The sequence below is a fragment of the Macrotis lagotis genome, chromosome X (assembly GCF_037893015.1).
Source record: "Macrotis lagotis isolate mMagLag1 chromosome X, bilby.v1.9.chrom.fasta, whole genome shotgun sequence".
In the NCBI taxonomy this organism is placed as follows: Eukaryota; Metazoa; Chordata; class Mammalia; order Peramelemorphia; family Peramelidae; genus Macrotis; species Macrotis lagotis.
The window spans coordinates 241,963,429-241,989,571 of record NC_133666.1 but is presented as its reverse complement, the minus strand read 5'-3'; the positions used below and the strand labels follow the sequence as shown (position 1 = coordinate 241,989,571).

Sequence of the window (26,143 nt, the reverse complement as noted above, 5' to 3'; positions counted from 1 at the left end):
ATATTTCTTTGACTGATACTGTTAATTCTTCCTAGACTTTGCTTGTCATTAGCTAATATTCTATATTACACTTTATATCTGCATTTCCATGTTCCATGTAAGTTCTATGTTACATAAAATTGGGAACCAAATCTTATCTAAACTTTGATTTTCTCACAGGACAATGCTGTTTTATACAACAAAGAAACGTAACAAAAGGATGAATTTTTAATCTGCAAAGAAGTATGACAACAGCTCTCATGTCATCTTTATGGACAATACAGAGTAATAATGGCTAAATTATAGTAGGTTGGGTAGATTCATAATCTTAACTAAATACTTGTGTTTCAACATTGCTAATTAATGGCCAGAAATTAATCTGAGATTGCTGAAGGTATACTAAAATTTGTCCTATGTTTTTCAATTTTTTTTTATCAGGGGCCAAGATAAATATACAAACAGTAGGTAGCATTACTAACCTTTGAAGATGTCATACATTTAGGAAGTACAATTAAATACTTTGTATGACAGAATTAAAATTCAAAATTTTATCAATAGTCTACAACAACTAAGTTGAAATTTAACATAGTGTTTAGATTTTTTAATTAAATACACAAACTTATTTGATAAATGAAAAAAAGATCTGCTAACTTGCTCAAGATGTATAAGCTTTTTAATATGAGAATTTCACTAAGAATTACTTGGAGATTAGCAATGTTAATTAGCAATGCTAACTGAATTAGACAAGTAGGCAAAAATGTAGAATAGTATATGGCCACAAAGAGCACTGATTGCAATAAATATATTCACCAGTGTCTGCATGAAATTCAAAAGGAAGTACTTGTGCAATTCCTTAAGGGAACAAACCAAGTTCACAGATTTGATGGCTGGCTGGCTGGCTGGCTGGCTGGCTGGATGGATGGATGGATAAAGAAGAAAGGAAAGGAAAAGGGAAAAGGAAAAGGAAAGGAAAGAAAAGAAAAGAAATGCAGATGATGCTTTCCCCAAAATCAGTTATCTATCATTTCAGACTAAAAGGACAAGCATTTCCCTTGAATCCATATAGAAAATTTCCTATTCAACTTGGGTGGCAGTTGGTGCTCTTTTTTTCTTTTGCTTTTTTCCTTTCTTCTTTCCTCCTTCTTCCAGTATCTTTCAAAAGTTAGAAAGCAACTGCCAATTTGTACCAGTTGAAGTTGCTTCATTGAGAGCTCACTAAACCAATTAAATCTTGGGCTAAGAAACCTATGTTGAACAAAAGGAGAATTTTTCTAATTGGATATTTTTTTCTAGCAAGAATCAGTGTGGAAATTGAGGAAATGTCCATCAGTTGGGGAATGGCTTAATAAACTGTGGTATATGTATGTGATGGAACACTACTGTTCTATTAGAAACCAGTAGGGAATGGGAATTCAGGGAAGCCTGGAAGGATTTGCATGAATTGATGCAGAGTAAAATGAGCAAAACCAGAAGAACATTGTATACCCTAACAGTAACATAGGGGTGATGATCAATATTAATGGACTTGTTCATTCCATCAGTGCAACAATCAGGCACATTTTCTGAGTATATGTGATGGAGAATACTATCTGTATCCAGAGGAAGAACTGTAGAGTTTGAACAAAGACCAAACACTATTGTCTTTATTTAAAAAAAAAAAAACATTATCTTATATAATTTTGCTATCTGTTATATTTTATTTTTCTTCCTTAAGGATATGATTTCTTTCTTATCACATTCAACTTAGATCAATGTATACCATGGAAAAATAATGTAAAGACTAACAGACTGTCTTCTGTGGAGGGGTAGGGGGAAGGAAGCAAGATTAGGGGGAAAATTGTGAAATTCAAAATAAATAAATGAATGAATGAATGAATAGATAGATAAATGACTTAAAGAATCAATATGACCCTAAAACTATGAAAACAAAATTTCAACTTTATACACTGGCAACTCAATTTCTTGTTCTATCATTTGCATGTTAAACAGAACTGGTCCTAAATTAGGTTTTAATAAATTAACAAAGTCCTTCTCTCTACTTAAGGTAAAGAAGATTCCAGAGTTAGTGTTTGTTTTTAAATGAAATATGTCCTTATTTAATAATCACCAACCTGTGCCGTTTCTGTCATTTTCTGTTCAAAATCAGATTTAGCCGTGGCATACTTTTCCACATACAGCTTATAGGTATCTGTAGCTTTCTTAGATTTAATAGCTGCCTGTAAACAACAACAAATAAACTCCATAAAATAACCATTTATTCTTTTTATGTGTTCATATAACAAATTCAAGGAGATTTCTGAAGTAGTGATAATAGTGTAGGGTAGTAGCCAGTGATATATATGGTAAATTTAAATAGTGAGCATGACCTTATCAAAACTAATTTATGACATCCTTTTTTTCTTCCATTTTGTCAATGTCAATTACTTAAAAATTAAAATGTTATCTTTGAATTAGTTGAGTATACTCATTCTTTCACCCTTAAAGGATAGAAAATATTTTGTAAGTTAAAAATATTACTTATTTTATCTGAGTAACTGATGGCATTCTATGATAACAGAATAAATTGTTGTAGAAGTCTACTTCATAGTCCACTTCAGACTACTTAAAATTTTGACTTAGGGACATTACTAAAAAATCAGAGACCAACCCTCACTTTTGAAAATTTTACATTTAAAACACAAACTCAAAACTAAAAATTCCAAAGACCTGAAGATTTTAATGATTTTGACCTTTCCAATTGTTAAAGCATCTCTTCAGTTTACATCCTTCAGGAAACCCTAGTCAAACATCAATTAATCTCCCTCTATTTCTTACTTCTTAAATGCCAGAAAGTTCAGAGATGGTAAGCTTACTGAAGGTAGATACTATTCAACATTCCTTTTAAGTATAGGTACTTAATATTTGCTGAACTAATTCCATACTCATTCTTCCTCCATACTCCAAAAAAGAATTGCGTAAGAAATCAGGTTTCTTATAAAACTGAACTATCCATTCTTTCTTTCTACTATACAGTTGGTTTTGACTTCTGTATTAATTTTTGTAATATCATGAGCCTTTATGAAAGTCCTAAAGCAATATTTGATGAACTCCCCCAAAATTCAATGATTTTCTTGATGATCTGTCCCTAAATATCAAATAGTAAGTTTCGCTCTTTGTATTTCCATGTTTTTTTTTTAATCTAATATCTACTCTGGTAAAAGATTGAGAATCCTAAGAAAACTGAAAAATATTAGCAAGAATATTTCCATTTTCCTCCTTTGCTCCCCTGAGAAGAGGTAAACTTCTAAGGTGATCATAAAAAATAAAACAGACAATTCTATAATACTATTCACAAAATTTAAAAACCTTTGAATAAACAAAATCAAAACAATAAGAGAAAATATCTATTGGGAATAAATATCTTCAGAGCAAATAACTCCAATAAAATTTTGGTATGCAAAGTGATAAATGAGCAACTGAAGTAGTGCTAACTATAGACTAAGATCTAGGACACCAACAAAAAAGCAAAATAGCCCCTGCTCTCAAGGAGTTCCCATTCTACAGCATGGAGGGTTTGAAATGCAGGTCAGATGTAAAGATCCCATGATCCTTAGCACATGCCAGCAGAAGAGAGGTTAATATCTCTTTGTTAATGTCATCACCACTGATAAAATCTTGATAGTTCTGGGGTTAAGCCTAATGATAGTGTTAAGGGCTTTGATGATAACTTTCCTTCCAGGGCTTTCAGGTGCCTTGGCTGCATCTCCTGCAGCTAGCTGTCTTCTGGCAGCATCTCCACAAGATAATGCATGGTGACTAAGGGGAGTGTCACTCCCAAGGAACTTTTTTAGGGACATGAGTTGTGTCCATTAAGGACTGAGGGATCTTCTTGGTGGTCAAGGTAGTGAAATGGAGGATGGTAGAGAGTTCTGACTTTCCTGACATGTACTGCCACCTCTTTCCCTACATGCTTTGCCACTTCAGCTAAGCTGCTTTGAATGGCATGAGTTTGATACAGATGAGCCCTTCTCTCAGGAGTTTCCTCTCCAGATGATGGCAGAGAGGACTGATCTAGAAGCACGATCAATAAGTGTTGAGTTCTGACGTTCCCAGGGCACCTGTATTTATATTACTGAAGTTACAGTTAATTTGTAGTTGCTGGTCATCACAATGAAGGTTCCCTTCTCCACAAAGATAGCTGGGCTAGAAATAGTTCTGTTGATTTAGGTTCTTGGGCTCAAAGTCCTGGACTGTTGCCATCATGGTCTGAGGGAAGATAATTATGAAGGTGTTGGTGATCAGACTTGCCTAGACCTCCCTGAATCTTCTTTCTTGGGGGGGGGGGGGGGGGGGAATTTGTTACTTCAGTCAGCTGGCTTGCTTCCCTGTGAGAGGTAATTGGTTGAAAAGTGATAGAAATGATCCCTTCTCCAGAGGACCCAGTTCCCCTGACAATGGCTGTAAGGATGACACAAACAACTGAGAACAAGAACAATTTCTAAAAAAGGGAAAGAAGGAAAAAGCACTTATTTGAGAAGCATTATGCTGAGCAATTATGCAACAACAAAAATGAGGCAATGCTTGCCCTTAAAAAGCTTCTAATAGGTATACAATATACAGAGGAATGGTATCCAAGGAATGGTGAAGTTACAGGGATATGAGTGGATGCATAAGGCACTCATATAGACTTGTCCTTTCCAGAAGTAAGGACAATGATTCATTTTATTACTACTCTCAGTAGAAGAGAAGGGGGTGGGGGAAGGGCTGGAATAAAAACCATAGTATAACATAAACATAGTATAACATAGTATAACATAAACATATTCCCAAAAGGTTCAGTTAAGAATATAAAGTGACATGAGTGGTAGGCCTAAAAAACCTTGAGAAAAAGGAGGTGAAGTGGCAAGATACAACTATGTAAAGTGAGCTCGAACCAATCAACAGAAAAGTGGATCAAACTATGTTGTAGGCACTTTTCATAACAAGGAATATGAACAACAATCACCATTAGAAAGAATACACAAAATAATAAAAAAGAAAATCTAACTTCTCAAATTTTATTTCACACTCATAAGGATTGGTAAAGATAACAAAAGAAAAAACCTGTAAACAGTAGAAGGGAGCTAGCAGTCAGCTGCCTGAAGTCAAGAGGCAGACTGCCTATCTTCCACCTAGGTCCCTTAGCAAAAATGTGAAATTCCGACCACTCAAATGATTTCTCCTACCTCAGCCAGAATCTGACAAAGAACAACAGGAAAGAGGGCTCCATAGAAAACTCAGGTGCAGAAAAACAAGTTTCCCAGTGTGAGCAGAGACCGGTGTAGTCTGTGGCTGCGGCTGGTCAAAGCTCCAAAGGGGTCAGAAAAGCTAAGGATGAAGTCCTTGGGAGCCTTGGGAGGAAACAATTACCAACTCAGGTGGCATGACTGCCCCACGCACAGTGGCTCAAGGTACTCACTCCCCTCACACGACTGGAGATCCAGCACTTTAAACATGAAGCCTGACCCAGAAAGGCAGAGTTCAGCACAGAAGACTGGGGATCCAGGAAGAACCAAAATTACCCTACCCAAAAAGAGGGTCTGGCCCTAAAACAAAGCACCAAATCAGGAGTTAAATGAAGAATACTGACCAGTATGAAAAAAATTATTGTCTCTAAAAGTCCCCTTAAAAAAGGATAACTACAGGCAGAAATCAAAGGGGGGGGGGGGGGGAATGTATTTCATGACTACCCAGAAGAAATAAAATAAAAAAATAAAAAAAAATTTAGAAGAAAGAACTGGAAGGAGAACAGCTTAGAACAAAAATTGTTAAACCTTCATGCAAATGACAGTCTACATGAAAATTAGAATAGAACAAACATAAAACATTGACTAAGTCAGAGGTATTAGAAGAAAAAAACCCACTTTTTTTAAAAAATAGAAATGTAAGATATCTGCTATCAAAACAAGCAACTTGAAAATAGGTCAAAGAAGGATAATTTAAGAGCCAATGAAAACATTTTTTAAAAGAAATACTGGATAGTATATTTCAAGAATTATCTCTCTCACACACACACACACACACACAAACATCCCCACCCACCCTCAGGGGTAAACAAAATAAAGGCAATAAGAATCCCCCAATCACCCAAAATAACATGAAAGTCATAATTAAAATCCAGAACTCCCATGTCAATGAAAAAATGCCACAATTCAGAAAGAAGTTCAGGAAGAGTCATGATCAGATCTGGTCACTTCTATTATAAATGAGGGCAGATGTTTTCATGTGGTATTTCAAAAGGTTTACAATCAAGAATAACTTGCCTAGCAAAGCTGAATGTAATTCTATTGGGGAGAATGGGAGGGGGATTTGGATTTTTAATGGAAGAGACTACTTTTCAGCACTGCTGGTGAACAGACCAGAGCTTAGAAAGAATACCGAAATACAAACAAGAGGAAAATAAATGAATGAATGAATGAATGAATGAAGCCCAGAATCAAATTTGAAAAAAAGAGGTTGTATGATATAAGTAAAAAGGAAGGAGACATGAGTACAATTTCAGAACCTTTTATCTCCAAAACACATTAAGGGAGTTAAATAAGAAAAAAACAGATGTGAGAGAGGTAGGTCTGGATATATTCTTAGGGTTTAGAGGAGAAAAAAATTTAAAGAAGAGTAATAAAAGAATTACCCTATTTCCCTTCTATGGACAAGAGAGGAGAATTTGCTATTTTTCATCATTGGGATAATATGAAGATTATACAAAAATGGAATGGTGTGGGGATCCAAGTCACAGACAAACTTTGTTCTTTTCAGAGACAGATAAAGAAGTGAACACACACACATTTTGTATGTGTAAAAATATGTCAAACACAACAGGGAACCAAGCTAGAATAGAAAGAAGGGTTGGATTAAATGGAAAGATGTTAATCAAAAAGAAAATGTCAAAAGAAAATTCTGAAGGTTAAAGGCAGGACAGGAAGAGCACTAGAATCTAAGCACATACCCTCATCAATTGTGGAATGGATGAATAACAACAGTATATATATATAATTACATAGAGAAAAGAATAATTATTATGTGAAGTATAAGTTGACACAATTAAATGAGAAGCACTGAAAGAACAACATATGCAAGGGCAACAATAATGTTATAAAACAACTTTTGAAGACTTAAAAGAATCAAAACAAGGACATCTCTAAGATACTACATATTTCTCCTTATTTAGAGTATAGATACTTAAAGAGCAGATGTTAAAGTAAATATATTCTTAATGGGGATTCGGAGTTTCATATAATCATTTTGTATTCTGTTGTATATGTGGAAATGCTCTTTTGTTGTGATTTAAAATTAAAATATGCTTATTTGTTACCTGTTATGGCTTTTTCTGTTTGTTTCTAACCCAGAAGTAGGTTACCATTAGTCAATTCACAATAAAAGGGGAAGGGGGGGAGGGTTAAAAACATTTCAAAAAATATTCAGGAGAGCAGAAGAAAGGAAGAAAGTGCAATAAGGACAGTTTTGAAAATGAAATTTGATCTTGAACATTTTTAAAAACCAGTTAAAATGGAGATTACTAGTTTCTTACAAAACCCTCTTTTTTGCATTGTTTATTTATGGAAATAATTATTTTGGGGGTGTCAGAATAAAACAAAATTTTTAAGTTATTAAAAACTAATAATATAACCATACTTTAATAGGATAAATATAAATAAAGTGATGGCATTTCATTTCATCCAAACCCTCACTGCTTCATGGAACTTATTAAATTTTTCCATTATTTATTCTATTTAATTATCTTCAATCACTGTTCAACATACTCTTCTCTACATTCAAGTCTCCAATGGGGGAGTGGGGAAGAAGATCCCTCAATAGCTCTCTATAACCTGAATTTATTGGAAATCTCTTTTTTTTTTAAATTTGAAGATGCTTGACAGAGAAAACACCAAATAACACCAAAAAGAATGAAAGAAATTATATTTTAAAAGACAGGAAGAGATGTTATTTAAACTAAAATCAGAATTAAAAGACAAAAGAAATTACAATAATTAAGAAAATATATGGCATACAAAAAGGAAACAAATTAACCTTAAAATATTAGAAGTAATTGAAAATCAAAAACAGGAAATGGAAACTAAGTTTAATTAAAAGAACCAAGAGTTCAGAAAGACATTCTAGTCAACAAACATCAATTGCAGAAAGAGAACTACTGATCACTGGGTTAGAATATAATAGGTTTGTGAATTTTACAAAGAAAATTGATAATTATGCAAATAATATTATATATTTATTATTTAAATTATTTTTATAAGATGGAGAAAAGCATTGGAAGTTAAAATTAGTTTAAAGAAACCCTAGAAAGATATCCAATAATTAAAGTTATTCCAAATGCCTTCAAGAAAAATGAAAGAACTATAAACAGAAGAAAAATGGGAAAATTTGCAAGAAATATTTTGAGTTTTCTCTAACAAAGGTTAGATAGTTCCAGATGTCCTTCAAAGGGGCAATAAAGAGAACAAATATAGGAAAAGCAGTGAGATTAGACAAAGTATATATAGAAGAGATCTATGCTAAGGTGATACAATTATAAAGGGTTTAGACAACAAATATAGGGGCGGCTAGGTGGCACAGTGGATGGAGCACTGGTCCTGGAGTCAGGAGTACCTGAGTTCAAATGCCGCCTCAGACACTTAATAATTAGCTAGCTGTGTGGCCTTGGGCAAGCCACTTAACCCCAACTGCCTTGCAAAAAACTAAAAAAATAAAAAAATAAACAACCAGTATATTAGACATCTAAAGTAAGGGATGATCTTAGAGGGAGGGGAAAAATTTCAGACTTACTAATACCAAAAAGAGAGTGAGTGAGAGATCAAAAACTACCTTCATTTATAAAAAAATCTTCATTAGAATCATTCTTTCTCAATGAGGATATCAGTAGGGAAAACCATTACTATAGGCCTGGTAACATTTCTTGGGGTTTACAGACTCCTGAGAAAATAAGGCTGATGACTTCACTCAAATCCTACTCACTTGCATGTCTTGGCAATACCACCTTGATATGATCTTCTTCAAGAACTAAGGACAAACCAATCAATCAGTCAAGCAGTAGGAAACAAGGGGTCACATTTTCACCATCTGACGAGAAGAGGAAGAGAAGATCCCATTGTGCTTACTGTTCGTTGATTATAAAAAGATTTGTACCAATTTACAGATTTTATACAAAGTATCTACTTCAAGATTCCTTGACATATTACTCACAAGATTATTGAAATAAGATAAAACAAACTAAAAATAATTTTTAAAAACTATACTAGACTAATTCTTGCTTCTACTTTCTTCACTTTAATGACCTCTACTCACAACTTTTTCTACTCAAATCCTACCCATCATTAAGACCTGGTTCTAGCCCTCATTATTCATGAAGTGTAACTTGACTACCACAAACTTCATTTGTATTACCTTTCTTTAAAATAAAGTAGCCTGGGGTAGCTAGGTGGCCACAGGGGATAGAGCACCAGGCTTGGAGTCAGAACTACCAGAGTTCAAATATGGCCTTGCAAATAAATGAATGAATGAAGTAACCTCTGCTTATAAACCTAAAAAAAAAAAAAAAAAAAGGATTCTGTGTTCCATGATATAGTAAAAATTACCCTCTTATCTTGGGTTTATCAGGTTAGGCCAAAAAGAGAAAGGGGTGTGTCTGCAAAATTTGCTTGCTATTCTGATACAAAAGATGCAAGTTGAAAAGAACTTCTGTGGATGGCAAGGAGCTCCAGAGCTCCAAGGGGCTCTTGTTTATGTTTGACATTGTGCTGACTGTATCAGAAAACCTCCTGAAAAGAGATCTATAATCACTCAAAAGTAATTTTTGACTGTCCATTCATGGAGGAGAAATGATCAAAGATATGAATAGGCAGTTACTAAGGAAAGACATCAAAAGTCATCAAGAGGGGGGCAGAGCCAAGATGCCCACATGAAGGGATCAAGTCTTAGGCGCTCTGTGATAAAAACTCATAAACTAAGGACTCTAACTAAACTTTCCAGAGACAGAACCCACAGAGGGACCCATTGAGGCAGTTCTCCTACTCAAGGTAACCTGGAAAAGAGCAGAAAGGCTCTGCTCCTCGGAGTCGGAGGGGCGGCCTACTGGAGGGGTGGCCCAACAGAGCGAAAGAACTTCAGCCTCCCAGAGGCAACCCCAGGGCTCTGGGAGCCGAGGCTCACAGCAGCGGGGGAGTCTCCTGAGCTGCACCCCGGGGAGCACCTGGCACAAAGTGGGGAAACAGCAGGGAACCTCTGCCAGAGCTAGCACCTGGAGCCCAGCTCTCAGGGCACACAGCTAGCAGCTTGGTCTTTTGGCAGCCCAGACCCGGAAACAGAAGCAGGCGCCCCCAGGGCATGAGCCCATTGAGCTGAGGGAGGGGAGTGAAGAGAGACTGCAGAGCTCTGTCCTCTGTCCCTGGAACAGGACTCTGGGGCTCTGACCACATTCAGATCCTGATCCCAGTCTAGGCCCCCCCACAGAACAACAGGGTCCCCCCACCTCAGCCCCGTGACAGAGGGGGGCGTTTATGGCCATTCACAGACCAGGAGAGAGGACAGAACCTCACACACTGAGACCCTTGTAGGAGTGTCCCAAAAGCTCAGGAAGCACCCCAAAAACAGGCTTAGGCTGGGAAAATGAGCAAGCAGAGAAATAAGAGGAAGACCATTGAGAAATATTTTGCAAATGAGCCCTAGAAGGATCAAAATACTCAGTCTGAAGATGAGGAAGCACAAGCTCCTACATCTTAAAGACTCCAAGAAAAACAGAAATTGGGCTCAGGCTATGACAGAGCTCAAAAAAGACTTTGAAAATCAAATGAGGGAGTTGGAAGAAAAACTGGGAAAAGAAATGAGAGAGATGCAGGAAAAACATGAAAATGAAGTCAGCAGCTTAGTCCAGGAAATCCAAAAAAATAGCATGCTAAAAACCAGCTTAGGTCAAATGGACAAAACAGTTCAAAAATGTTATTGAGGAGAAGAATGCTTTAAAAAGCAAAATTGGCCAAATGGAAAAAGAGATAAGAAAACTCTCTGAGGAGAACAAATCCTTCAGACAAAGAATAGAATTCAGGGAGATTGATGAATTTGCCAGAAATCAGGAATCAATACTTCAAAACCAAAAAAAATGAAAAATTAGAAGAAAATGTGAAACATCTCATTGAAAAAACAACTGATATAGAAAACAGACTTAGGAAAGATAATTTAAAAATTATTGGAATACCTGAAAGTCATGATCAGGAAAAGAGCCTTGACATCATTTTCAAAGAATTACTACAGGAAAACTACCCTGATATTCATTCTAGAAGCAGAGGGCAAAATAGAAATGGAGAGAATCCACCGATCCCCCTGAGAAAGAGATCCCAAAAAACCAACCCCTAGGAATATTATAGCCAAGTTCCAGAACTTCCAAGTCAAAGAGAAAATATTACAAGCAGCCAGAAGGACACAGTTCAAATATCGTGGAGCTGCAGTCAGGATCACACAGGACTTAGCAACAACTACATTGGAAGCTCGTAGGGCTTGGAATACAATATACCGGAAGGCAAGAGAGCTTAGAATGCAGCCAAGAATGAACTACCCAGCAAGGCTGAATGTCCTCTTCCAGGGAAAAAAATGGACTTTCAATGAACCAGGGGAATTTCAAAGGTTCCTTTTGGAATGGCCAGAGCTGAACAGAAGGTTTGATCTTCAGATACAGGACTCAGAAGCATGGAGATTGGAGGAGAGGGGGAAAATATGAGGGACTTAATGAGGATGAACTGCATGTATAGAAAAATGATACTGATAATATTCATATAACCATCAGTTAATAGAGCAGGTAGAGGGAGCTTTTATAGTTGAAGCACAGGAGAAAGCTGAATTCGAAGATAAAATATGGTGTAAAAATGGAGTCAATAGGAAAAAAGGGAAATGGAATGGGAGAAAGAAAAAGGAGAGGGGGAATAGTCCAAGATATTTCACATAAGATTTTTTTTATTACAATGAGTTATTGCAATGATATGGAAGGGGGGAGGCAAGGGGGAATGAGGGAACCTTTGCTCTCATCAGAGATGGCTAGGAGAGGAAACAGCAAATATACTCAATGGGGTACAGACATCTGGAGTAAGAAGGAGGGGGGAGCAGGGGGAAGGGGTAGGGATGTGAATAAAGAAGGAGAGGATGGACCATGGGGGGAGAGTGGTCAGATATAACACATTTTCTTTTTTTACTTCTTGCAAGGGGCTGGGATTGGATGGCCTGTCCAGGACCATAGGGCCAGGTGGATTCTGGGCCTAAGGGGTGGAATGGGGGCTCAGGGCTTCTTGGCCCCAGGACCAGGGATCTGCGGGCTGTGCCACTCAGTAACCCTACAGCAGAGTCAGAGTGAAAGGAGAGAGGAAATATAGTGCATGGTAGTGGAGAAATATGAAAGGAGGGAGTTGCAATTAGCAATGGCAACATTGGAAAAATATGGAAGTAACTTTTGTGATGGACTTATCATAAAGAATGTGATCCACCCATGACAGAGTTGTTGGTGTTGGAACAAAGACTGAAGCACATTTTTTGTTATTATTATTTGGGGGAGGGTGCAGGGCAAGTGGGGCTGGGTGGCCTGCCTGGGGCCACATAGCAGGGTGATCTTTGGGTGTCTGAGGCCAGATTCGGATCCAGGTGCTCCTGACTCAAGGGCCAATGCTCTGTCTGCCACCCAGCCACCCCTACTATTATTACTATTTTATTTTATTTTGGGTCTTTTGTTTTCTTCTTTTTGGTTTTTGCAGGGCAGTGGGGATTGGGTGGCTTGCATGTCACACGGCTGGGTTATTGTTGGGTTTACGAGGCTGGATATGGACTCGGGTGCTCCTGGCTCCAGGGCTAGTGCTTCGTCCATTTACGCCACCTGGCCATACCTACAATTATTACTATTTTTTTTTAATTTTAATTTTTTTTCTCTCCCCTTTACTTTTTTCGCCCAAGCAAGTCTATCTATATTCATGGGGGGAGGGGTATTTTGTTTACTTGTAAACAAGAATATTTTATTAATGTAAAAAAAAATTTGTACAAAATGAGAACAAAAATAAATTTAACTTTAAAAAAAAGTCAAGAGTTATATGAAAAAAATGCTCCAAATCACTAATAGAGAAATTCAAATCAAGGAAACTCTGAGGTTCCACATTTCATATCCATCAATTGTAAAAGTTCAAAGAAAAGGAAATTAAGAAATGTTAAAGATTCTGCAGGAAAACAGGGTCAACAATGGCACACTATTGTGCAGCTGTTCAAGTCATTCAGGAAAGCAGTTTGGAACTATGCTCCCCAAATTATTAAATTGTATAAACCCTTTGACTTCCAGACTTAAACCCTAAATAGATCCAAGAAAGAAAAGGTCTTATAGGGTCAGTGAGTTCACAAGCACTTATTATTAGAGCCTTCTAAGTGTCAGGCATCAGGCTAAGTGCTGGGAATACAAAGAGGCCAAAAACAGTCCCTGCCCTCAGTAAATTTACAATCAAATGATTTAATAAATACAAAAAATATTTATAACCACTCTTTTTGTGAAGGCAAGAACTAGAAACTAAGCCTCTGCCCACCACATGGGGAATAGCTGAATAAAAGATAGAACAAGAACATAATGGAAAACTGTGCAGTAAGAAATGATGAAATGAATGAGTTTAGAGAAACCTGAAAGACTTTATATTAAATAAAGCAGAGTAGAGTGAACAAAGCAAACAATTTTTATAACAAAAACATTATAAAGATGAACAACTTTGAAAGTCTCAAAAACTCTCAATACAGTAATCAACCATGATTCCAGAGGACCAATGCTGAAGAATGTTACCCATCTCTAAACAAAGAAGCAATGGACTAAATATGCAAAACCAGATGGGAATTTTTTGGACATGGTAGCTATGTGAGAATTTGTCTTGCTTGATTGTACACATTTTCCAAAAGAGTTTGTTATTTCTTTTTTTTGTATTTGGGACTAGGGAATTCCTTTGAAGAAAACTAGTAGGGAGAGAAAATATATTCATTACTTTCTAAAACTACAATTTGATTTTTAAAAATTCAATTGGCTCTCTAGATCAATGTTACCATTGGCTGCCATGTCTCTTTGCTTGGTAAGGATAGCAAGTATTTGCTGGCTAAGGACCCCATTAGTCTCCTTATTACAGCATCTCATGTGTGTGCGTCTATATATATATATATATATATATATATATATATATATATATATATATAGACGCGTGCACACACACACACACACACACACACACACACACACACACACACATATACCATTAGATATCTGTTGGAAGAAATGGGAAAAATCAAAATATATTAAATATTTTATTTGCCACAGGTCAGACTAATGTTATTCTAAGTGCATGCACAATATTTATCCTTTCTTATAGTTTGTTCATCACATGATCAAAGATTTAGCCAATCTTCATTTTATAGATGATAAAATAAAAGGCCTAAAACTGGTTGAATGGTTCACCCAGGTTTACAAAGATTCAAGTCCAGATTCTGACTCCCAAACCAGTGCTCTTGATTTTGACCTTTGTTCTAACTAGAAAATAGTCTGAATTCACTTTCCTGTCTCTTGTCTTCCAACTCTATTCTTAAGCCAAGTATTTGCTATGATGCAAAATAGAATAAAACCTATTTAAATGTGATGACCTCTTCTCAAAGAAAAAAAAAAAAAAACTACTTGTACCAAACATTGAGGTTTCTTAAATAGTCTACAAAGTCTTTGGCCTCATATTTCTTAATACAGAACTCAAATTTTCCAGTAGAAACTCTTACCATCTTTTACAGTGTCTCTTTCACAATAATGTCACTAAGTATACAAGTTAAGGATATATTATATATATTTGATAGTCCCTCAGTATGTTTGTTGTTTAGGAAGATCTTGTCAAATTCTTCACAGAATTTCTCTATACCTTTACAAGTAAGGTAGTTAACCAGTGGTCTTTTTCTTTTATAGTAATAATTATCAACTGTCTCATTAGCTGATTTTTCCAAATCCAGTATGTACTTTATTTGCTCCACAATCGAACTATGAAACATCCTTCTAGTTCCAATGTTCTTATGTCCTTTAGGTTTTACTTATAGTAAGGTATGATTCTATTCTCCTAAACTCTCACGAACATTAGAGTTATACTAGAGTTGGTAAGAACAAAAAATATTAAATGTTTTTGGTTGGTTTTATTTCAAACTGGGTTTCCCTATCTTAGCCAGACAGGAAATATAGAAGCCTCTAATTGGCTCTTTCCTATGACTGATCCAGCCAGTTCACCCCTCTGTGAGCAGCCTGTTGGCTCTCTGCTGGGGGGGGGGGGGGGGGGGGTAGTTTACCAAATAGATTATGAAAAAAGAACAGACATCTGATTGGCTGCAATTCAGAATGCCCAAACTCAAGCAAACCAAAAACCTCAGCCTCTTTTCCTGTAGAAAGCCCAACTATGGCAGATTACAGGTATGTCATCAAGCCTGGTAACAATGTTAACAAATGAACTAAAAACCTATGATTAACACTTCTGTCCCTTTTTCTACCACTGTCATTGTCATTGTGAAAGCAGAAAGAGGGTTCACATGGGACTGAGGAGCATGATGAAGAGCCTCTCTATTCTTTTTTAATTGTTTCTTTTAATTTAAAAATTTTCCACCCAATATCACTTCCCTCCCCCCATCCCCCACTCCCCACAGAAGGCAATCTGTTAGTCTTTACATGGTTTCCATGCTATACATTGGTCAAAATTGAATGTGTCCAGAGAGAAATCACATCCTTAAGGAAAAAATAAAATATAAGAGACAGCAAAATTACATAATAAAATACTTTTTTTTAATTAAAGCTATTTGGTCTTTGTTCAAACTCCACAATTCCCTATTTGTGGATGGAATTCTCTATCACAGATACCCTAAAATTGTCCCTGAGTGTTGCACTAATGAAATGAGCAAGTTCATCAAGATTGATCAACAACCATGTTTCCTGTTGGGGTCTACAATGGAGCCTCTCTATTCTTAACTAGATTGGCCCTCAGAGAACAAACTCAGTTCATCCTGAGAAATGCTTGTTAAAACTTGCCAGTGTTTGCACTCCACTGGCAAAACCTTTAATAACCCAGGATCAATTCCTGGGTTATGAAAGACTGTACTAGAACCTTTATAAAGGATGTCAAATGATAAATGAGTCCAATCTCTCTTTCATAAAAAGTGCTTCCTTTGGATTCTTAATCCAAGTAAAGGCTTCCTCTCTTTTTTTTTTTGGAAAGGCAATGGGGTTAAGTGACTTGTCCAAGATCACATAGCTAAATAATTATTAACTCTCTGAAGTCACATTTGAACTCAGGTCCTACTGACTCCAGGGCTGGTGCTCTCTCCACTGTACCACCAAGTTACCCCAGTAAAGCCTTCTTAACTAAAATTAATAAATTAATGTCACTCCTGAATACTGATGAATACATTTAAATAAATTTTTCTCAAAAAGACTAGAGCAATTTATCCAAGAAACCATTCACCACCACCAAAGCTGAATTTATACTAGAGATGCAAGGGTGACAACATTAAACATCCTATTTAAAAACATCCAAATGCTACTTATTTTCTCACTACTAATAGAAAAAGCTTTTTGCAAACCACAACAATCACCACTTATGCTTAAAAAAAGAAAAACAAAGAAACACAAAAAAAAAAGCCTGCAAAAAATAGGTAGAGGAATTTTTTAATATCATAAAAAATATTTAAAAACCAAAAGCAAGCATCACATGCAAAAGGGAAAACCTAAAACCTTCTCCAATAATTACAAGGATGTCCGCTTTCCCTTCTGTTATTTGATACCGCTCTAGAAATGTTTACCAATTACAATAAAAGAAAAACAAAGAAATTAAAGGAATAAATATGGGTAAAGGTGAGAGGAAAAACTATCCCTATTTTTGAAGATATACTGGCTTACTTGGAAAATCCTAGGGAATCAGCAAAGATACCAACTGAGACAAATAATAAATTCAGCAAAGCTATAGCCTACAAAATAAAACCTCAAAAATCAAACTAATTTCTAAATTATTATTAATAATAATAATAATAATAATAATAATAATAACAACAACAAAATCTAAGAGGCAATAACAGAAAGGAAAATTCCCTCCAAAAAAACATAACAGGCAGAAAGTATTGGGGGATCAATTCACTAAAACAAAAATAATCTGTAGTTTCAATTTACAAGGCATTCCCTAAACATATAAAGAGCAACTTAAATTGTTGGAGGAATATTCATTGATCACAACTGTACCAAGCCAAAATAATAAAAATGACAATATTACCAAAGTTAAATCACAATTTTAATGTTATGCCAAACAAACTTTACAGGACCAGATAAAATAATAATAATGATAATAAAAAATAAGTTGGAAAAAATAAAAGATCCCATTGAAGAAAATGATGAAAAGAGGTAGGGATAAAGGAAGACTTGAAACAATATTCTAAAGGGGAGCCAAGATGGCGACAAGAGAGGATCCTGACTTAGGCACTCTCTCATAAAACTTCTAAACTAAGGACTCTTAAATTTTTGAGAGACAGAACCCACAGAGGGCCCCAGTGAGGCAGTTCTCCTACTCAAGGTAACCTGGAAAAGAGCAGAAAGGCTCTGCTCCCCAGGGATGGAGGGGTGGCCCGCCAGAGGGGAAGAACTTCAGCCTCCTGGAGGCAGCCCCAGGGCGCTGGGTGCCACCGGCTCACAGCAGCAGAGGAGTTTCCTAACCTACGCCCTGGGGAGCACCAGGCAAAATTGGGGAAACAGCTGGGGGCCTCTGCCAGAGTGAGCACGTGAAGCCCAGCCCTCAGGGCACACAGCAAGCAGCCCAGAACCAGGAAACAGAAGCAGGCAGAGCCAGTAAGCAGGAGCCCCCAGGGCATGAGCCCATTGAACCTAGGGAGGGGAGTGAAGAGAGAGACTGCAGAGCTCTATCCTCTGCCCCTGGAACAGGACTCTAGAGCTCTGACCACATTCAGATCCTGATCCCAGTCTAGGCCCCCCCATAGAACAGCAGGGCCCCCCCCACCTCATCCCTGTGGTAGAGGGGGGCGCATATGGTCATTCACAGACCAGGAGGGAGGACAGAGCCCTCACACACTGAGACCCTTGTGGGAGTGTCACAAAAGCCCAGGAAGCACCCCCAAAACAGGCTAAGGCTGGGAAAATGAGCAAGCAGAGAAACTGGCCATTGAGAAATACATTATCTATGATCCCAAGAAGGATCAATATACTCAGTCTGAAGATGAGGAAGCACAAGCTCCTGCATCTAAAGACTCCAAGAAAAACAGAAATTGGGCTCAGGCTATGACAGAGATCAAAAAAGACTTTGAAAATCAAATGAGGGAGTTACAAGAAAAACTGGGAAAAGAAAGGAGAGAGATGCAGGAAAAACATGAAAATGAAGTCAGCAGCTTAGTCAAGGAAATCCAAAAAAATGCTGAAATAGCATGCTAAAAACCAGCATAGGTCAAATGGATAAAACAGTTCAAAAAGTTATGGAGGAGAAGAATGCTTTAAAAAGCAGAATTGGCCAGATGGAAAAAAAAAAAGAGATAAGAAAGCTCTCTGAGGAGAACAAATCCTTCAGACAAAGAACAGAACTCAGGGAGATTGATGAATTTACAAGCAATCAGGACTCAGTACTTCAAAACCAAAAGAATGAAAAATTAGAAGAAAATGTGAAACATCTCATTGAAAAAACAACTGATCTGGAAAACAGACTTAGGAAAGATAATTTAAAAATTATTGGAATACCTGAAAGTCATGATCAGGAAGCCTTGACATCATTTTCAAAGAATTACTACAGGAAAATTGCCCTGATATCCTAGAAGCAGAGGGCAAAATAGAAATGGAGAGAATCCACAGATTCCCCCGGAGGAAGATGCCAAAAAACCAACCCCCAGGAATATTATAGTCAAGTTCCAGAACTCCCAAGTCAAAAAGAAAATATTACAAGCAGCCAGAAGTACACAATAAAAATACCATGGAGCTGCAATCAGGATCTCACAGGACTTAGTAGCAACTACATTAAAAGCTTTTAAGGCTTGGAATATAATATACCGGAAGGCAAAAGAGCTTAGAATGCAACCGAGAATTAACTACCCAGCAAAACTGAATGTCCTCTTCCAGGGAAAAAGATGGACTTTCAATGAACCAGGAGAATTTCAAATGTTCCTTTTGGAATGGCCAGAGCTGAACAGAAGGTTTGATCTTCAGATACAGGACTCGGGTGAAACACAGAGACTGGAGAAGGGGACAATATGAGGGACTTAATGATGATGAACTACATGTATTCCTGCACAGAAAAATGACACTGATAATACTCATGCCAACCTTCTCAATTAACAGAGCAGGTAGAGGGAACTTTTATAGTTGAAGCACAGGAGAAAGCTGAATTCGAAGATAAAATATGTTGTAAAAATGGAGTCAATAGAAAAAAGGGAAATGTAATGGGAGAAAGAAAAAGGAGAGGGGGGAATAGGCCAAGATATTTCATATAATAAGATTTTTCTTTATTACAATGAGCTATTGCAATGATATGGAAGGGGGAAGGCAAGGGGGAATGAGGGATTCTTCGCTCTCATCAGAGGTGGCTAGGAGAGGAAACAGCATATATACTCAATGGGGTATAGACATCTGGAGTAAGAAGGGGGGGACAAGGGGAAGGGGTGGGGATGTGAATGAAGGAGGAGAGGATGGACCATGGGGGAAGAGTGGTCAGATATAACACCATTTTCTTTTTTTACTTCTTGCAAGGGGCTGGGATTGGAAGGCCTGTCCAGGACCATAGGGCCAGGTGGATGCTGGGCCTAAGGGGTGGTAGGGGGGCTCAGGGCCTCTTGGCCCCAGGGCCAGGGATCTGTCTGCTGTGCCACTCAGCTACCCTACAGCAGAGTCAGTGAAAGGAGAGAGAAAATATAGTACATGGTAGTGGAGAAATACGAAAGGGGGGAGTTGTGATCAACAATGGCAACAGTGGAAAAATATGGAAGTAACTTTTGTGATGGACTTATCATAAAGAATGTGATTGGGGTGGCTAGGTGGCATAGTGGATAAAGCACCAGCCTTGGAGTCAGGAGTACCTGGATTCAAATCTGGTCTCAGACACTTAATAATTACCTAGCTGTGTGGCCTTGGGCACTTAACCCTGTTTGCCTTGCAAAAACAAAAACAAAAACAAAAAAAATGTGATCCACCCACGACAGAGTTAGTGGTATTGGAACACAGACTGAAGCACATTTTTAGTAATTATTATTATTGGGGGGGGGGGTGCAGGGCAAATGGGGCTGGGTGGCCTGCCTGGGGCCACATAGCAGGGTAAGCGTTGGGTGTCTGAGGCCAGATTCAGACCCGGGTGCCTGGCTCAAGGGCCAGTGCTCTGTCTGCCACCCAGCCACCCCTACTATTATTACTATTTTATTTTATTTTAGGTCTTTCTTTCTTTTTTTTTTGGTTTATGCAGGGCAGTGGGGGTTGGGGGTGGCTTCCATGTCACACAGCTGGGTGACTGTTGGGTGTATGGGGCTGGATATGGGCTTGGGTACTCCTGGCTCCAGGGCTGGTGCTCTGTCCACTACGCCACCTGGCCATACCTACAATTTTTACTATTTTTTATTTTAATTTTAATTTTCTTTCTCTCCCCTTTACTTTATCGTTCAAGTGAGTCTATATTTTTTTGGGGGAGGGGGTATTTTGTTTAGTCTTAAACAAGAATATTTTATTAATGTATAAAAAAACATTGTTTATACAAAATGAGAATAAATAAATATTAATAAAAAATATATTCTCAAGTAACAATTATCAAAACCATATGATACTACTTTAAAAAAATAGAAAATTAGATGAATGGAACAAACTATTCAATGGAGTACATGAACAACAGAACTCAATAACACTATGCTAAATAAAATGAAAATTTAGATAACTTAGGAAAGAATTCCCTATTTGAATAAAAATTACTAAGCTATCTGACAGAAATTGGGCTTAGATCAATACCTTACCCCATAGTCTACAATATACCCTATATGAACTGTTATTATTGTTCAGTTTCAGTCATGTCTAACTCTTCATGACTCCATTTGGGTTTTGCTTAGCAAAGATATCGGATTGTTTTGCCATTTCTTTCTCCAGAATTTCCAGAATTGTGCAGCTAGTAAAGAGTCTTAGGTCAGATTTGAATTTAGGAAGATAAATCTTCCTACAAATTTATTCACTGTACCATCTAGTTGCCCTGTTTATATGGACACAACATTAATATTAAAGATGTAATTATAAAAAAAAAGTAAGAAGCTGATCAAATCTTTCACAGTTATGAATAGGAAATGTATTCTTAATCAAACAAGGGAGAAAAAAAGATAAAATAGATAACTGAAAAGCTTCTTACAAACAAAACTAATGCACTTAGAATTTTAGAAGGGCAGTGGTCAAAATGAACAAAATTTCTCTTGATATCCATAGTTATATCGATAAACATAGATATAGAGCTATTACCAAAAGTCACTACCCATTAGATAAGTGGTCAAAGGAGAAGAATAATTTTTTCTAATAAGAATGTTCCAAATCACTAATAAGAAATGAAAATCAGGGGCGGCTAGGTGGAGCAGTAGTAGATAAGAGCACCGGCCCTGGAGTCAGGAGTACCTGAGTTCAAATCCAGCTCTGATACTTGATAATTACCTAGCTGTGTAGCCTTGGGCAAGCCACTTAACCCCATTTGCCTTACAAAATCCTAAAAAAGTAAAAGTAAAATAAAATAAAAAGAAATGAAAATCAAAACAATCTCATGTTTTTATTTCACACCCAGAAAACTAGTAAAGACAACCAAAAAACAAAAAAATTACAAAATATTAGTAGACCTATATGAATCAGGATAACCAATTTGGAAAGCAATTTGGAATTAGAAAAATAAAGTTACTAAAATGTCTATACCCTTTGATTCTGATTCCATTACTGGGTTTATATTCTAAGGAGGCCAATGATAAGAAAAACGCCATAAATATCAAAACATTTTTAGCAGCACTTTTTATAATACTAAAAAACTGGAAACAAAGTAGATGTCAATTAATTAGGGATGACTATACAAACTGTTGCAGTGAGTAAATGTAATGAAATATTACCATGCTATAAAGTGATGTGATGAATACAGAGAATTATGAAAAAATCTACATCAACTAATGCAGAAAAAAAAACGAAGTCAAGAAAACAACATACTATACACAATGTACTGTACTAACTTCAACAATGTAAGCTTGGACAGTACAAAATTTGAAAGTAAATTGTTGCAAAATAATAAAGAATAATCGTAATTCAAAAGAAGAAATGAGAAAACTCCCTGTTTTAATACCACTTACAGAGCTATACTAGAAGTATTTTACACTGTACATATTTTCAGACCTTTTTTGGAAGTATGGATCATTTATAATGAATTTTTCTTTTTTTTCCCCCCCCTGTTTTTAAAACATACTATTTCTTAATATAAGATGGTTGTCTGGAAGAGGAAAGGAATACTGAGGAAAACTGACATGATATAAAAAAAAGTCATAAAATAATTTCTATAAAAACTTAAAAAAAACCACAACAGTGTAAAACAGAAAGAACAGTATACACAAATCAAAAGTGAATGTTGCAAATGGTTAGAGAAAAGATATAAAAGAAGACATCCTCCACCTCATCCCTTTACAGAGGGTAGAAAACTAAGTGCTGTCCACTCTATATATTTTCAGATATTTCTGATATACTAATTAATTGTGTTGGGGTTTTTTTTGTTTTTTTTTCCTTTTGGGGGGGTTTTTCAATCCCTGAAAAAAAATAACATATTACATGAAAAAGTTCTCTGAGGGGGTGGAAGAATATTGGAGGAAATTATGCTAATGTTAAAAAAAAGGAAATTTATTTTTTAAAAAATATAAATTATCCACAGGAAACAAAATTAGAATACAACAAAGGGGTAACTTCAAGAAAATTTCTGTCATATTAAAAAAACTAACATTCATATTTTTAAAACTCATAATTTTTTTAATTTAAATTCTCATCAGTAAACAATTATTAATTGATCATCTATGTTCATGGAACTGTATAGGGATATACAGAAAGAAAGATAGCAGTCAACCAATAGTTTTCTTTGGCTAATAGAAAGTTATTCAATTAGTACAAATGGTTTATGGAAACAGAATATTTGTGTAAGTAATTCAGAAATCCGCACTCAGTTGCTTACTGAATTGTGGTTACAGTTCCTATTAATAGTACTATGTGGCTTACTTTCTAAATGAAAAGTACAACATCAAACAAGTGAATGGTTGAGTAAACCTTTCTTTAAAAATCTTTTTCCAATTGAAATTTAGGGGAGTTTGTGGTTTACCACAAAAACCATAATGTATAAATAGCAAATAAAAGCAGCACTCAACTAATCATTAGGGCTTATTTTCAAATATATGTGCTTTCAAATGTACCGGTTTTGCACTAAAAAGAAAATAAAAACAACCAATTACTATACCTTGAACCAAATAGTATCTAGGTCAAATGTTTTGTTACAGAAAAAAACATTTTTGATTAGTAAAAGAAACATTTTAAATATGTTTTAACAAAATGTTCAGTGACCACAACATAAGCATAAACATAAAAACAATAGCAATAAGAAACTGAACACTGTGTAATTATAATAACCAAGCTTGGTCACAGAGAGACAAGAATGCATCTTCTTCCCAATGCAGAGGTAAGGGAATATAAGTCTGGAATACTGAATGTTACATCTGATTTGTATTATGATTATTAGTTTTGATAACAATTTGTCCACTTTCTTTTTTATTCTCTGTCATAAAGGATAATTCTGGAAAGAAAAGGATATATTTAGAAATAAAGGTTAATGTGAAAACAAAAGCCATTAATATAAATAAGAAAAAGTGTATATTAAAATATATCTCAGGGCAGCTAGGTGGCACAGTGGATAAAGCATCAGCCCTGGAGTCAGGAGGACCCGAGTTCAAATAGATATCTCAAAACTTAAGTTTATATACAAAAGATATCAGGTCTGATAGGAAAAGGAGATAGACTGATCAAGAAGATAGAATAGATAATAGAAAGCCTGGGTGCTTCACTGGCACCAATAAAAATAATTCAAGGTGCAAAAAGAAAATCTGCAAAATCTGCAAGATCCTCTATGGGAAAATAGTAAGAAAAGATATGGACAAAGACTACTGGTGAAGAATGCTTCCTGATCTTTGGCAGAGAATTGATCGGTCCAAAATGCAAAATGAGACTTTTATCAGCCAATATATTGATTTATTTTGCTTGATTATCTTATTTGTTACAGGAAAAGACTTCTATTCAGAGAAGGGGATGGTGGAAATATTATTGGTGCCTAGAGATACTCATGAAAAAAGCATTAATGAAATATTTTTTAAAATACAAGCATGCTATCATTTTAGATTTAATAGAGATTTTTAGAAGTCAAAGGAGACTAGGGCTGTATACTATTCCCCCACTCAAATGACCAGAGAAAAAAGATCCAATATTCTCTCTCCTTTTTCCATATCACCCTCCCCAGTCCCCAAACTCAGAAAAACAGTTTACTAAAGTCCAACACCCTGGCTTTTATTTTGCAAAAACTGCTTTGTGGAATGGATCTAGAGTTGATTCCATGATTCTTTTTAAGTTGAGACCAAGAATAACTATAGAGCCCATGACACCCTCTAACAAAAGTTGAAGGGGATCTCAGACAATAAAGAATTCCTCACCAGTCCAATTCTAACAAACAAACAAACAAAAACAGAAAAGCCTCCTTTCACTCCAGACCAAAAAAGATGGCAAGAAGCCAACATTGCCTAGGAGAAAGGCTGCACCAGAAAGTCAGTCCAAATCCCAGTAAAGGGACTAAAGCCTGCATGCTTGGGGCTGCACTGGAGAAAAGACAATGGAACACAAAGAATAACTATTGCAATAAAGGAAAACTCAACAGATAAATCCTGACAAAATAAATAAATAAATCCACAACAAAGAACAGCAGAATAGGGGGAGAAATTAGCCACAAGGTCCATAAGAATGACACAAAGAAATGAAGCAGGAACCAAAAAAAAAAAAAAAATTGAAACTGAAATTGAAAATCAGAGAAAAAATAATTTAGAACAAAAGACAAAAATTGTTACCCAAGTAATAGTTATGGAAAAATCAGATCTCAACATCATGAGACATCAAAAAAGATTCAAAAGACTGGGGAGGGGCGGCTAGGTGGCCCAGTGGATAGAGCACCCGCCCTTGGAGTCAGGAGGACCGGGGTTCAAATCTGATCTCAGACACTTAATAATTACCTAGCTGTGTGGCCTTGGGCAAGCCACTTAACCCCATTTGCCTTGCAAAAACCTAAAAAAAAAAAAAAGAAGACTGGGGAAAACAAGAAGCAAGGTAAATGAAAAGCTGACCTAGAAAACGAAGATAATTTAAAGGTCATCAGAAGCCCTGAAGTATAACTAAAATATGAGGAAAGGAGGAAATAAGTATTTAATATAGGGCCTGCTGTATGCCTATTACACTGCAAGCTAAGGGCAGATATTATCTCATTTAATCTTTACAACCACCCAGTGAATAAGTGCTGTTATTATTCACATTTTACAATTCAGGAAACTGAGGCAGACAGAAATTAAGTAACTTGCCCAGAGTCACAAATTTAGGGCATCTCTGAGGCAGAAATTAAATTTAGGTCTTCCTGACTCCAGGCCCAGCACTCTATTCACTGCACAACTTGGCTGACTCATAAACACATTAGAAAATCAGGAAAGGAAATACTATTCATACTTTTTGATTAAAAAGTTCTTAACCAAAGGTTAAAGAGGATAATGACAAGCATCATAATGGATAATTTTAATTACATAAAACTGAAAAAATTCTAAAATAGAATTAGAAGGAAAACTTATTAAATTGGGAAATCTTTGTAAGAAATTTCTCTGATAAAGACTTGATAACTACTATATATAAGGAAATGATTCAAAGATAGACTAAGAACCAGATATAGGGTCAGGTTGTACTTACTTCTAGAGGAAATGTACCAGGACAGAGGACATAAACAGGCAATTCTCAAAATGGAAAAAAAAAACTAGCAATTATCAACCATGGGGGGAAAAGAGAAATAAGAAAGAAAGGAAAAAAGGAAATTAA

At 36.2% G+C, this 26,143-nt stretch overlaps 1 protein-coding gene across 7 annotated transcripts in view; it reads right to left on the bottom strand.

Annotated features, from left to right (window-relative positions):
- FCHO2 (FCH and mu domain containing endocytic adaptor 2) overlaps positions 1-26,143 on the bottom strand; it is a 147,130-nt gene that overhangs the window by 81,309 nt on the left and 39,678 nt on the right. For 6 of the 7 annotated variants that reach the window (XM_074208559.1, XM_074208560.1, XM_074208563.1 and 3 more), the window contains one exon: positions 2,091-2,195. In XM_074208559.1, coding sequence (XP_074064660.1) covers positions 2,091-2,195 — 105 coding nt within the window. Of the gene's footprint in view, positions 1-2,090; positions 2,196-8,967; positions 9,061-26,143 lie in introns of those variants that run through there. The other variant, XM_074208564.1, reaches the window with a different exon arrangement.